Source organism: Mustela lutreola, chromosome 6 (assembly GCF_030435805.1).
Source record: "Mustela lutreola isolate mMusLut2 chromosome 6, mMusLut2.pri, whole genome shotgun sequence".
NCBI classification, from domain to species: Eukaryota; Metazoa; Chordata; class Mammalia; order Carnivora; family Mustelidae; genus Mustela; species Mustela lutreola.
Genome location: NC_081295.1, coordinates 46,488,457 through 46,502,628, shown reverse-complemented (window position 1 = coordinate 46,502,628; position 14,172 = coordinate 46,488,457). Strand labels below are relative to the sequence as shown.

The 14,172-nt window shown below is 34.6% G+C and overlaps 1 protein-coding gene across 12 annotated transcripts in view; it reads left to right on the top strand.

Moving 5' to 3' along the window:
- DOP1A (DOP1 leucine zipper like protein A) overlaps positions 1 to 14,172 on the top strand; it is a 105,257-nt gene that overhangs the window by 48,392 nt on the left and 42,693 nt on the right. For 7 of the 12 annotated variants that reach the window (XM_059177186.1, XM_059177193.1, XM_059177189.1 and 4 more), the window contains 8 exons: positions 2,578 to 2,677; positions 3,404 to 3,513; positions 4,401 to 4,509; positions 5,700 to 5,820; positions 7,368 to 7,487; positions 9,408 to 9,522; positions 9,905 to 9,934; positions 10,253 to 10,486. In XM_059177186.1, the coding sequence (XP_059033169.1) occupies positions 2,578 to 2,677; positions 3,404 to 3,513; positions 4,401 to 4,509; positions 5,700 to 5,820; positions 7,368 to 7,487; positions 9,408 to 9,522; positions 9,905 to 9,934; positions 10,253 to 10,486 (939 nt within the window). The remainder of the gene's footprint in view (positions 1 to 2,577; positions 2,678 to 3,403; positions 3,514 to 4,400; positions 4,510 to 5,699; positions 5,821 to 7,367; positions 7,488 to 9,407; positions 9,523 to 9,904; positions 9,935 to 10,252; positions 10,487 to 14,172) is intronic. The other 5 variants (XM_059177195.1, XM_059177192.1, XM_059177197.1 and 2 more) reach the window with 2 other exon arrangements.

Here is a 14,172-nt window from a genome sequence, read left to right as displayed (position 1 = left end):
AAAAATTGGTGAATAGAGAGAGTAGCATTGTTTTATTTTTCCACAAATTAATATCTGGTCTAATAGTACAGAGCAGAATCTGCTTCTGCGATCAGTCTTATGGTTTTTTTCTTTTGGTTTAAATATATGGAAAAAAAATCTCTCACTGATACATAATTGGAAGAGAGGAAGTTTTCAGCAGTCTTTTGTTGTTGTTGTTAAAATTGTTAAAACAGCATATTCTTCTATACTACACCAAAACTCAGTAAGCTGTAGTTCTAAGAAAATTAATTGCAATATGGAATCTGAAACCAAATCAATGAACTTTTCATATTCTGTTTCATGAAAATCTGCTGATCTGTCTTGTACTTTGAATACATCTTTTACCCAAATAAGGTTTTGTTTCTTTGCTGGGCATGGGGTGGGGCTTGAACTCAGGACCCTGAGATCAAGAGCTTAGCTGAGGTCAGGAGTTAGTCGCTCGACCAACTGAGCCACCCAGTCGCCCTCAGACACGCTTTTGTAACATCATGATTGGTTATTTGGAAATGCTGCTTCAGTAAATTATGCAAATCTTCCAGAGATTAACACAATAACAGACTATCACATTGCTTACTACTACCACCAATCTCATGGGCAAAGTTTTTTAGGTATTGGAAAGCTTTCAAGCTTATTTAATTTAATTCAATATGTACTATTTCTAGCCAAATACATATTTTCTAAAATTCTAATTTTCTTGGGGTGCCTTGCTGGCTCAGTTGGTAGAGCATGTGACTCTTGATCTTAGGTTTAAGTTTGAGCCCCATGTTAGGTGTAGAGATTACTTAAAAATAAAATCTTGAAAATACTTCTAGTTTTCTCTTGGAAATTAGATGAAAAATGAATCTCAAAATTTATTATCTGTAATGATGAGTATTAATTGTTTTTCTTGAACTGACAGTCTCACTTTATTTTTGAGAAAATACTGCCATGTGTTCAAGCCTGAATAATTGTAGTTTGTATCATCAATCCCTCTTTCAGTTAAAAGTGGTACAAAAATGGGTAGTACACCTCACAATTCAGTTACTCAGGTGCTCTTCCTCAAGATATCCGTCATGTAATGTCCAAAGTGTTTTGTGTATACTCCCCATTTCATTCCACAATATTAAAAGACTTCTGTGCAGGGGCTAGTATTTAACAAAATAAACTTTTTTTCTGCTTCATTTACAACATTCCTAAGTGAAACTGACTTTTTCCCCTTTGTTTTTAATTTTACTCTAAGTACATGAGAGTAAAAAATCCCCTGTCTCCAAGTACAGTAAGTAGATGCCACTGCTGTATTTCTTCTGTTCATGCTCAGGTGCCGCAGGTTTACCCAGTATTCCTGGATCACAGCAAATGTCAACACATCTCAGAGGGCAGATAGCATTGTGAAATTGTTAGGAATTTAGTTTTTACCTCGTGGACCTCCTGTAAGGGTTTTAGAAATCCCCGGAAGTTCAGGAACCACACTTTGCTTAGAATTGCTTAGATTAATAAAATCAGATGAGTGACCACTTTTTCAGCTATTGATGATCTGTGTTCTGTAACATCTCAGTTAAATTTCTAAGATTCCATTAAAACAAATAAACTGAGTGAATCCTTTTCCACTACTGTCAAGGAGCATAGTACTGAAAAGTTGACAAGTCAGTGATTAATAAGTCTCTTCTCAAAAAAAAAAAAAGTCCACTCTCTATTCAGATGAGTCACTAACCAGGTATTTGAATTTGGTTAAGTACTCAAGTCCCATGAGGCTCTGGTTTTTTATTCTAGAGTGATTTTTAGACTAGTTGATTTCCACATTACCTTCTAATGTTCAGATTCCAAGATTCTATTCTAAAGTGATTATCTAGTAATATCCTTAAAATTAATAGCTATTTAATTAGCTGCCTTCCTTTTATTTTTCTTTTAACTTCACCTCTTTTAGCTAAAACCAGACCTTCATTAGGAAATCATTTTTTGAACATCTAATAAGGCTGTTAGGAAAAGAAAAAAATGAACTTTCTCTTTAGAAGATCTGGAGTAAAATTTAAAAAATAAGCTGTGTTAAAGGTGGATTTGGGTATAAAAGCATTCATTATATATATTTTTTATTTTTCTATATGTTTGAAAGACTACCACATAAAAATGTTTAAAAGGTTAGGAAATGAAAGACTTGGAATTGATGAAGATAGTGAGCTTCTAACGTAATTACTGGCAGTTGACACCAGTATGAATGTGAAAGACTGATTTTCTTCAATCTGTTCTATTTTGCTCCATTTTTGTTTGATTGTTTTATGTCAGATCTTGCTAATGTTGGATAGGATAAAGAACTTTAAACTGGAGATTAGAATAATTGAATTATGCAACTAAATAGCTGTGCTACCTTTTCTCACTGATTTGTAAAATCAGTAATTTTTCCTGATCTGTAAAATGGAAGTAATCATTCCTGTGTTTGAACAGTCAGATCAGTCCTATATGAAATTACCTCCCAAGCCCTAACATTCTGAGTACATTGCAAGGTGGGATTGTTTTAAAGGGTAAAGAAAGGAATGTGTTTTTGTATATGATTAAGTACAACCACATTTCTAATTTTTTCAGGCCACTCGACCAGATATGATCAGGATCTTGTCAGCAGCCCTTCACGTAGTACTGAGGAGGGATATGTCCCTGAACCGGAGACTTTATGCATGGCTTCTTGGTAGGTGTCTGATGTGTATGGTCTTAGCTGAGGAAAGACAGAGGGAAATTTGCCATACATAAGTATTACAAGTTGTGTGTATGTCCTAAATGAAGAAATTCGTAGTCTGCCTAAATAGACAATAAAAATATAAATAGTGTGTTATATGAAGAAATTTCAAAATCTTTTAAACCATAAGTCATGTTTCCTTGGACAAGATTTTTCTCTTACAAATGGAGGCTGTTATACTGTGAGTGTATAGACAAAGAAAGATAAATTAATAACTGAAATAACATAATTTCCAAGACTTTGAAGTCATCAGAGGAATCAGAACAATTACTATTAACCTGCACATGGTTCCTTACCTGTCTCACACTCAAGCAGTAAGTTCCTTGTTCTTCCATACTTTCTGTGAGTGTTTGGCCTGTCTTCACAACTCCTTACTGCCCAGAGTGAAAAGCTACAATGTAATTTTTCTTGGATTTTCTGAATCTTCAGTTATTTCACTCTTCATAAGATTGAAAAAAAAAAATAGAGGATAATGCTAGAAGAATACTAGGATACTTATGTATTGAATTGATTTCCCTTTATTAAACTATCTAAAATGATCTCTCTTGCTGACATTGATTGGGCTACTAATTGGTAAGTGTTTGGTGCTGTTTTTGAGATACTTGCTGTTTTGGTATTTAATGAACAACAGTTTTGAGAATTCCATTTTAATTTTTTGTACTGTTTGTTTCCATGGAGGTTTTGATAACAACGGTGCTATCATAGGACCCAGAAGCACAAGACACAGTAATCCTGAAGAACATGCCACTTATTATTTCACTACCTTTTCAAAAGAATTGTTGGTCCAGGTAATGAATGCTTTCACTCTATTTTTTGGTTACCCCCTGATCAATGGAGTTACTCAGCAAATCTAAGAAAAGGTCCTGCCTGAATTAGTTCATCATTGAGGGGTGGAGACAAGACTCACAAATATCCTAAGAATGACTATAACGAGTAAATGATTACAGTAAAATGAGTAAGTAATCTTAAGATAGACTCTGTAAGTTCAGAAATTTTTTCTTAACTTTGTTCTCATGACTTTATTAATACGTAGTTTCATCTTCTCACCTGTCTGCCCTATGAATTGGAGCTCTTCCAAAAATGAGCTAGGACCTGTGTTATTTTTCCTCTGAAGTCTCATGGAAATTTGGGTTGCAAGAGGAATCTAAATGTGGTAAAACTACTACTGTAATGGGAAGCTTAAAATGAGCCACAGTTTTCTTTTATTTTTACTTTAATTATGAGATATTCAAGATAACTTAAAACAAACAGAAAATAAATGGCATTTGAAGCATTTTTAAATGAGTGAGGTTTTAAGAATATAGCTTTGAGTTACCAGTGGGAAGACAATTGCATAGTAGCAGACACTGTCAATGGTTCTATGGCATACTTTGGGGCCTGTTGATGGTATTAGGTGAAAAGTCAAAATAACTCATAAATTTATTTTTTTAGATTTTTTAATTTAACTTTTCCACTTTTTTTCTAGAGAAAATGTAAGCACTCTTTTTTCCCTCAAGACAATTGAATATTAACTTTTTTTTCCCCCCTTGGCAGGGGAAAAAGCTAACTTCAATGAGAGAACTTCAGAAAAGCAATAGATGTAAATCTCCATTATGGTCATACTTAAATTATTTCTTAAGAAGACGTCTTTGCATCTGTTTATTTAAATGACTAATATACTTTTTCTTTTTTAAAGGCAATGGTGGGGATCTTACAAGTGAATGGATTTGGAGAAGAGAGCACTTTAATGCAGGATCTAAAACCTTTTCGTATTTTAATCAGTTTACTTGACAAACCTGAGCTAGGTAATACATACCGTCCTAGGGCAAAAGATCATGTGTGGTTGTTTTGTACTGTTTCATAATAAAAATAAGACAAAGTCATTACAGAGAGAAATTTCTGTATTTTGAGGTGGCTTTCAAATATAAGTTCTCAACAATTTCTTACCTCAAATTTACTGTAGAACATTAAGAGATACAGATGTATACATCCAAGCCATATGTTCTCATATTTTATCTTATGCTATGTATGTACATATAGATACATTTTACCTTGTACTCTATATGTAATGGAGGAGTCATCTTAAAAATACTATCTAAGCTCTTCTTAATTCTGATTAAGTTACTGAAGCATTTATGATTTGTCATGACTGTGTCTTAGAGTTCACAAGATTCAAGGACTAGACAGACATATCTGGGTTCTGTCCCTCAACTTGATTCCCCACATCCCCCTTGTTTTGTGTGTTTTCCCTGTCTTTTTTGTATATTTCCCAGATATTAGATATCTCTATTGGGAAGTTCGTTATGGCACGTGAGAGAGGAATTAAGAAAAACCAAAAATATTAGAAACAATTAAGTGAAATAATAAAGTATGTAATTTTATTAAGTTACATGCAAGTGTTTTAGCAAATATGCATGTCTTCTCACTAACTCTTAAAATATAAATGAAGAATTTTAAATATAAAAATAATTTGAGTTGCATTGTTGGCTTTGAGAATTTATTTTAGCTATCGTGAGTTAATAGATGAATTCCAGAAGTTTTTTTAAGGAGATTAGCATCTGTTGTAGCAAAATTTGCCTTGTGCATTTTTGTATCATTTAAAATAACATTAGTACTAATATAAGTATTTATTGAATACTCACTATATTCTGGGAACTATGCTTCTCACCTTACAAATATTTTTTCCCAATCCTGGTATTATCTTCATTCTAGATGAGGAAACCAGAGCTCAGAGAAGTTAAATAACTTTTCCAAAGATATTGCTATTAACTGCCAAAACACACTTCCTTGATTTTGTAATTTTTGTTATGTCAGCCTATTGGTAAGCAAACATTTGTTCAGCTCAAAATGCAAAGTTCAGTATAGCTTCCAGAAAAAAAATTTTTTTTTTTCAAAATACTAGTTTTAAAGCATCCTGTGATCAGGCCAATTTGTAAATAATCCTGATTTGTCAATGCTAATTAATTATTGTCCTTAATATGTATATTAATTTTAGGACCTGTAATCCTGGAAGATGTCCTAATTGAAGTATTTAGAACATTATATTCTCAGTGCAAAGCAGAATTGGATCTTCAAATGGAGCCACCCTTCAGCAAGGATCATACTCAGTTAAGCAGGTGGATTACCAGAAACCTAATAAGCATGATATGTTCTCGCTTATTAATATTCATGAAGTAGACACTGCTCTTATTAATATTCATAAAGTAGACACTACTCTATGAAATTTTTGTTCTGAATGATTACATCTGATTTGAAATATGACTGTATTGGGCAGTGTGAACTCTCATAATTAACTGCACTGATCTTTCAAACAGGCATTTTATAGCCTGGCTACTATACAGTGGAACTACCACATTCCAGCGTTGGTTTTCAGTCTGTCTCGTTAGAATACTGAAGTTTAGCAATTAATGTGAAGATATAGATTCCAGGCAATTTATTCACACTTTCCAAACTCAGAAGTGATTAACTGCCACATGTCAGTTGGGGATGAAAATTGTACCTTGCTTGGTACTAGGCTTGGTTGTTTTCATGGGGTTGTGCGTCTTGGTTACTTGACACACTCAGGAGACCAAATTATAGTTCAGAAGAAGATTGACCGTAGAGTTAAATGAGTCAAAGGGCACCAGCTGTTCTTTCAACAGGTTTTTTTTTTTCAAATTATGGTTATTTCTTCTTACAGATATATATATATGTATTTTTCAATCCCTGGGGAAAGTCATGTAATTTTAGTATATGCTTTTCTCCAAGTCAGTGGTAGATTCATGTTGACATGGTCTTACTTTTTCATTTCTTCTCTACTTTCAGCAGCCTGCCTGTCTTCCAGTCTCATCTATCATTATGACAAAGGTTTCAAGACTATAGTTACTTTTACTGAATTTGCATTCCATTTGTGTCTCCTTCATGGGCTTTGGAGATAACCTGGGCTTTCCTAAAACACAGTTTTACATATTAAAACATTTTTAGACAGTTTTTGATTTCTGATAAATATTCCTGTAATTTTTGTTTGAGAAGTTAATATTGACTACCTTGGTATTCAATTTCATTCTGTATTCTGCCTGATAATCTGTATTGCCCTATAAAATATTTAGTTAGTCTTTCATGCTATAATATGCTAGTTGTATTGATAGTACCTCACTATATATAAAAACAACTGTTGTAATAGTTAGGACGGTTGGCAGGAGATGGTAGGTAGGTAGGTGCTTTATAGTCCAGAGGTTCCCCACTTGAAATGTTATTTTTCTCTGATGGAATTTCTGTAATCTTTTAATTTCAGTAATCAGCAATTTACAGTATTGTTTTTCAGCTAAGAATAATGATTTTCAAGGGAAACAAAAGAATGTAATGCCAAATTCACAGGCACTCAAAGTTCAAAAATAACTTGCTCTTCTTTGGCTGAAAGCACAGATATTTTTTCTTATAGGCTAATTTCTGATCTTGATCATACATTTGAGTTATGAAAACCTGAATTTGGAATAGTAACTACACATAAAGTGATAAAATGTCAATGTATTAAAAATTACTTGTGGCCATTTTTTCACTAACAAGTGTTCTAGCAGCTGCCTAGGAATATGTACTACCCTAACAACATTGCACTCAAATTTAATTCTGAAAAAAAAATGAATGTTAGTATTTCTTAGTTTTTGTTTCTCTTTTTCTTTTTTAGTAAATTAAGGGAAAATAAGAAAACAGCAGAGCTGATTAAAACTGCCAACCTTCTCTTTAATTCCTTTGAGCCTTATTATATGTGGGATTATGTTGCACGTTGGTTTGAAGAATGTTGTAGGTATGTCAAACTGTTCTATTTGTTTTAATTTAATAGCATCCAAAGTCGATTTTTTTTAAGTTCAGTCTAATGAAAAGAATGTTCTTTTATTATATATATATATATGTATATATATATATATAATATGTTTTATATATATGTATATTTTTTACTGCTACTGACAACTGTTAATTATTTAATAACCGTAATCTGGCTCTGTCATGTCACTCTAGAACATAGAATTATTGATCGTATAATCTTAGAATCGAAAAATTTAGAAAACAAGTTATTTAGTTACCAGCATAAATGATAGATTTTCCCTCTCCAATCTATAATAATCTGGTTTTTCTTCATTGTAAAGAAAATAACAAAATTTGTGGCTGCTACCTCAGTACACTTTACAAAAATGATTCCCACTTTTAATAACAAATTCCTTGGTCATTCTTGTGTTTTCAAAATCTTGGAACCAGCCCATTTTGTCAGTGTTGAGTGATAAATGCCCTCTACCTCTTAGGGCATAAGGTTTAAAAACTTCGAAAACCCAAGATTACTGGTGAACCTGAGTGGAATCTCTGGATTCTAGACCAAATCCTCTCAGAACCAGATTAACCTCTCAAGCCTTGGGAGCATGTAGTCAAAAGTAAGCATGTGCAATCTTGGAATAAGAAGTCATTTAAAAATACAAAACAGTAATCCCTAAGATGGTTTAGAAAGTTGTTTGCTTACTCATTCAGCAGATAATGAGCACCTTGGAATACAGAGAGTCCGAGTCTTTCAGAGACCTTACAGTGGGAACAAGTCAAACATGCATATTCCTAGTATTAAATTAAAAATTACCTTGGGGCACCTGGGTGGCTCAGTTGGTTAAGCCTTTGGCTCAGATCATGATCCCAGGGTCCTAGGGTTAAGCCCTCTCATGTCTTCAGACCCCTTGATTATCAGGGAGCCTGCTTCTCCCTCTTTCTCTGTATCTCCCCCCTCCACCCCTGTTTGTGTTTTCTTTTTTCCTTTCTCTCTCTCTTAAATAAATAAATAGTCTCTTTTTAAAAAGTTATAGATGCCTTAATAGATTAAAATGTGGTAGCAATATTGAGGAAATTATGAATATCTTTTTGCCACCCAGTCATGGCCTGGGTTTCCACCTTCATTTCTACATTCACAAAGACTCATCTGCCTTTATTTACCTTCTGTACTATGCCCTGAACACACAGGGCCTGAGCTGTCACTCCTGCTGCTGAACCTTCACTTGTGTTATTTCTTCTAAAATATTCTTCCCCCATCTGGGAGGTCCTATAGGGAAGTGACCCACCTTTCAGTAACCTTCCATGACTCCCTCAAATCTCCCATCAGAATCAACTCCTACACTGCCAAATTGGTATATTTATTTGTCTATATGCTTATATTTTTGCTGGTTAGGGACTCTGTCATATTCTTTGTATCTTCAGAGTGTAGGGCAATGTAATGTCTTATATAGAACTAATATGATTTAAAGTGAATGTTTGTTGGAGGAATGAGCGGAAGAGGCTTCCTGGAGGAGATGTTTGATCTTAAACCATGAAGCATGGGTGCATTCTGGATTTGAGAGAATGGGGTTGAGGGAGGACATTTGGTATTTTTTTAAAAAGCCCTGAGGTTATCAGTCAAGAAGCAAATAATCCATTTTAACTAGGAGATGATAAGTGTATTGGGAGCAAGTCCAAAAAAGTGAGATCTACCCAGAACGCTTGGAAGTGCAAGATGGGGGTTCCAGGGAGTTGAAACCATTAGGAATCTTGCTTTGTAAATTTTCCACTTGGAGTTAAGTGTCCTGGGGAAAGGGAATATTCACAGGAATGTCATTGTGTGTGTCCCAGTGTTGACTCTCATTGAAAAGAAATCACATATATGTGATATGAATATTCATATCACTTATACTTGATAAAGTGAATTTTGTCCTTTTAGGAGGACATTGCACGCCAGACTTCAGATTGGACCTGGAGATAGTAGTGAGTCATCTGAGTTACAGCTGACGAATTTCTGCTTACTGGTGGATTTTTTGTTGGATATAGTTTCTTTGGTAAGACCACCTTGGTTTAAAAAAAAAAAGTATTGGGGAAATGTAATAACATAGTTCAGGTATTTCATGTTGGAGACAGACTTCATCTTTAAATAAATTTCATCTTTAAAGTTAAATTGGTTTTTTTCCCTTTGGCTTAGCTTTGTTTTTTCATAAATTTTTCCAAGTGCTTTGTCCTCTGACATATATAGGATACATAAATAAGTCTTATGTACTCCTTGGAATATACTTCATAGCTGCGTGTTATTGAAATCTTTAATGTTTAGTGTATAGTGGTCTAATGCTGAATTTATACTCATTAATAATTCTTTCTATTAAATGAAGACTGTTGGAAATATTTTCTCCTTTTCTCTCCTCAATTCTTTGCTTTCTCATTTTGAAGCCTACTAGAAGTATGAGGGTGCTGTGTCAGGTATGACATTCGGCCTGTCTTTTGTCTTTAACTGATTGTATTCACTTTTTTTATATTATAATTTCTGTAACATAGCAAATTAAACTGGGGTTATTTTATAATATATACCTTGAAGTACTTAAATTGAGAATTTGGCAACAAATTTTTTAAGGCAGTAATAAAATGAGCATACAATGTTCATTAAGAGCATGATACGTATAAAATATTGCAGATGAGTAAAATTATTTCTTTTGTTATATACATTAAAAATAAATGAAGTAATAGAATTTGGGGTTTATACATTATACGAACTTTTGTCATTTCACTTTCCATCATCAGGAGACTTATATTGAAATCCAGACAGAACATTTGCCCCAGTTGCTGCTCAGGATGATTTCTGCCCTGACAAGCCATCTCCAGACATTGCACTTGACTGAGCTTACAGATTCACTCAGGCTCTGCTCAAAGATCCTTAGCAAGGTTCAACCTCCACTCTTATCTGCCAGCACTGGAGGTGTGTTGCAGTTTTCAAGTGGGCAGAGCAACTCAGTCAAAGAATGGGAAGACAAAAAGGTAAGGTATGCTATTATTTTTGGGATTAGACCAATTATATTTCTTCAAAGCAGAATATTTTGTATATAGTCATTTAAACATTAGTGAATTTTTTCTAGATTCAAGTGTTGTGGCTCCAGAATTCCCTGCACTTTCTATTCTTGGTAAATATAATCAACCCAGAGAACATTTCTGGACTTTGATCCTGTTAAATGCCCCTAATACTTTAGAAATTAGCTTTAGCCACATCAGAGGCTTAATGCAGGTGCAGGGGCAGAGTTTAAGGAAGGAGCAAGCTGATCTGGTTCTGAGCAGCCTTGGGAAGTACAGCCTGACTTCCTGTCATCAAGGGGAGACACACATTTCAAGGCTACAGATTATAACAATGCTCAGAGGTCTGGCAGTTTCCAGGAGAAACAGCCTGCCTCTTTCTTCCTTCCCTATGTACCTATTTTAGTTTAATTTCTAAGAAATTAAGTCTAATTTACCCTACCATTCTCAGGTCTTTCATTTTTATATTATATTACCGTTTGACAATGTTTCCATAAAGATCATGGCAACGGATCCTCAAAATGCCTGGAGAGGTAGACCGGTCACATATTGTGTTTTGGGGTTTTTTTAAATATTTTTATTTATTTATTTGACAGAGAGAGAGCTCACAAGTAGGCAGAGAGGCAGGCAGAGAGACCGGGGAAGCAGACTCCCTGCCAAGCAGAGAGCCCAATGTGGGGTTTGATCCCGGGACCCTGAGATCATGACCTGAGCCCAAGGCAGAGGCTTAACCCACTGAGCCACCCAGGTGCACATAGTCTTCCAGATTCTTACTGCTACTTTTATGACGTTGAATAGAATTATACTAATTTTAATGTCTGGTCATAGTATCATACTTAAAACACCTGTGATGCATCGATGGGAAAAAAAACATGTATGTAATTCCATTGAGTTTAGGGACAGTGCCTGTATTTTAAGACAAAGGTTTAAAATTCTCTAGTTTTCAAGGTTCCTTACCTAAATCCTGGGTTTGTATAGTTGCCCTTACTTTTTCAGTAAGGTTTGTTTTTTTTTTAAGGTTTTGCTTTTTTTTTTCTAATATAACCTTTTTTTTTCTAATATAACCTTTTTTTTTCTAATATAACCTTTCCCATCAAGTATTATCCCAAAATTAATCCTAAAATTAATTCGTATGAAATGAATGTCACTGACCCACAATCAATTTAAATATATCCCAGGATCATTCTACATAAACTAAAACCAGTCTTTTATTTTCCTTCCTACCTGCTTATTATTTATATGTGACATATATACTGATTCTGTTGGAGAATTTATTTTGTTCTGCTATTTCCTTAATTTTTGTCTCTAGGATCTTCTTAGAAATTAAACTAAAATAGGTATAACTGCTTTGGAGTATTGTCTTGTTTTTTCTTTTTTTTTTTTTTAAGATTTTATTTATTTATTTGACAGAGAGAAATTACAAGTACACTGAGAGGCAGGCAGAGAGGGAGAGAGAAGGAAGCAGGCTCCCTGCTGAGCAGAGAGCCCGATGCTGGACTCAATCCCAGGACCCTGAGATCATGACCTGAGCCAAAGGCAGCGGCTTAACCCACTGAGCCACCCGGGCGCCCCGTATTGTCTTGTTTTTGTTGTTTTTTGAATGAGATTAGTTTGAGGAGGGGGAGGACCTCAGGATTCTCTCAATAGCATATTCAAATATGTGAATATTTACCATTAGAAAATTCTGGAGGCACTTCTTGATGGTTACAGGTTAAAGTAAATGGGAACATCTACTCATATTAAGTGAAGGATAATTAAATACACTTTTTTTTTTTTAACATAATGGTTCATTAACCTGAGAGTACGCTTTTCCCTCTCTCCTTGGTTTTCTTCTATATTCTCAAGCCTTAAGATGTTCTTTACTTTTTTTTTTTTTAACTGAAACATAATGGTATTGTCTTCACTGAAATGTCTAAAATTTATCATATTTGAAAGCTAAGGGTATTTTCTTTATTCCTTTTAAAAGTGTAAGTGAAGTAATGATTCTTTTAAAAGAATTATGACTCTAATTTTGTCTATATGCACTTAGCACATTTTTATAAAATCAGTGTATTCGATACCTATAACCAAATGTCCAAGACACGTCATTTTTTTCTCTTTTCAGAAAGATATTTTATTGTAAAATAATCTGAAACATAGTTACATAATACAGACCATGCAACTAAATAAATGCATATAAGTTTAACTGAATTTATAGCTTGAATTCTCTTAATGTAATGCTCATTGTTTTATGATCCTTATATGAAAAAGATTAATATACAAATAACTTTACAATAAGTTAATGACAGTTTTATCATTTAAGGCTTCTTTTCAAAAAGGTATTAATGTAAGGTTTTAGATGGCCTTTAGCCTTTCTTTTTTATTTTAAGATTTTATTTATTTATTTGACAGAGAGAAATCACAAGTAGACGGAGAGGCAGGCAGAGAGAAAGAGAGGGAAGCAGGCTCCCTGCTGAGCAGAGAGCCCGATGCGGGACTCGATCCCAGGACCCTGAGATCATGACCTGAGCCGAAGACAGCGGCCCAACACATTGAGCCACCCAGGCGCCCCAAGGCCTTTAGCCTTTCAAGTAGAAATGTCAACAGTTCGATTCTGATAGCTGCCTCTGAAGTTTGGGGTTATAACAAAAAGTTCTCATACTATTATAGCAGTAAGATATGTTAAAAATATCATGAACTTTAGAATCACCTAAGCTAAGCTCATCTAATAACTACTAACCTTATTTGTCATGTACACTTGGGCAGGTTTTGTTTTTAACTTTAGTGTGCTTACCTTCGAAACAGAGAAAACAGCCTCTTTATCCATTACCTATTCTGTATTCAGTGGTGAAGTAGACACAGTCCCTGTCTTCCTGACCCATTTTTGCTAGTTGGGAGACACACATTAAACAAATAATTGCACATTTAATTATAGTTGTGATAAACACATGAAGGAAAATATAGAGTGATAGAAAATGCTGTGATCTGACCTTGATTGTGGGTGTAAGGAAGGCTTTCGTAAAGAAGGATTGTTTGAGTGAAGCCCTAGAGAATTGGGGGTGGGATGAGGTAGAAAGAGAGCTCTTGGGAGAAAAAGAAGCATTCCCAAAGCCTCTTTGGCAGAAAGGAATGCTGTGCACACAGCAAGGGGAAATGCAGTCTTGAGATAGGCAAGGGCCAGGTCATACAGGGTCTTTCACTATACTGGGGCTTTTAGTCTTTATTTTGGAAGCAGTGGGAAGATGCTGAAGGGTTAAAAGGCAAGTGACATAACATGATTTGTGTAATAGATAAATTACTTAGCAGTGTGCAGCATGGATCTCAAACAGCGTGGATATGGGGAGAGCAGTAGTGCAGGTAACAGGTGGTGGTAACATGCTAACAAGATGGGGGCGTGGAGACAGAAATAAATGGATTAGCTGCACATGTGAGAGCAAACAATCAGTAAGCCATAGTAATGGATTGGTGAAAGTAATGAGTGATCACTAAAATTTATTGAGTGCTTAACTAACTGGCAGGCACTAGGCTGTGTGCTTTAGATATACTGTGTTAATCCTAACAGCAACTGTGAAATGTAGGAACTGTTGTTATCTCAGTTATATTTATCAGGAGACTTAGGTTTAGAGATGTTAACTTGCCAAGCTAGTTAAGTGGCAGAACCGTAGCTGACTCATGGA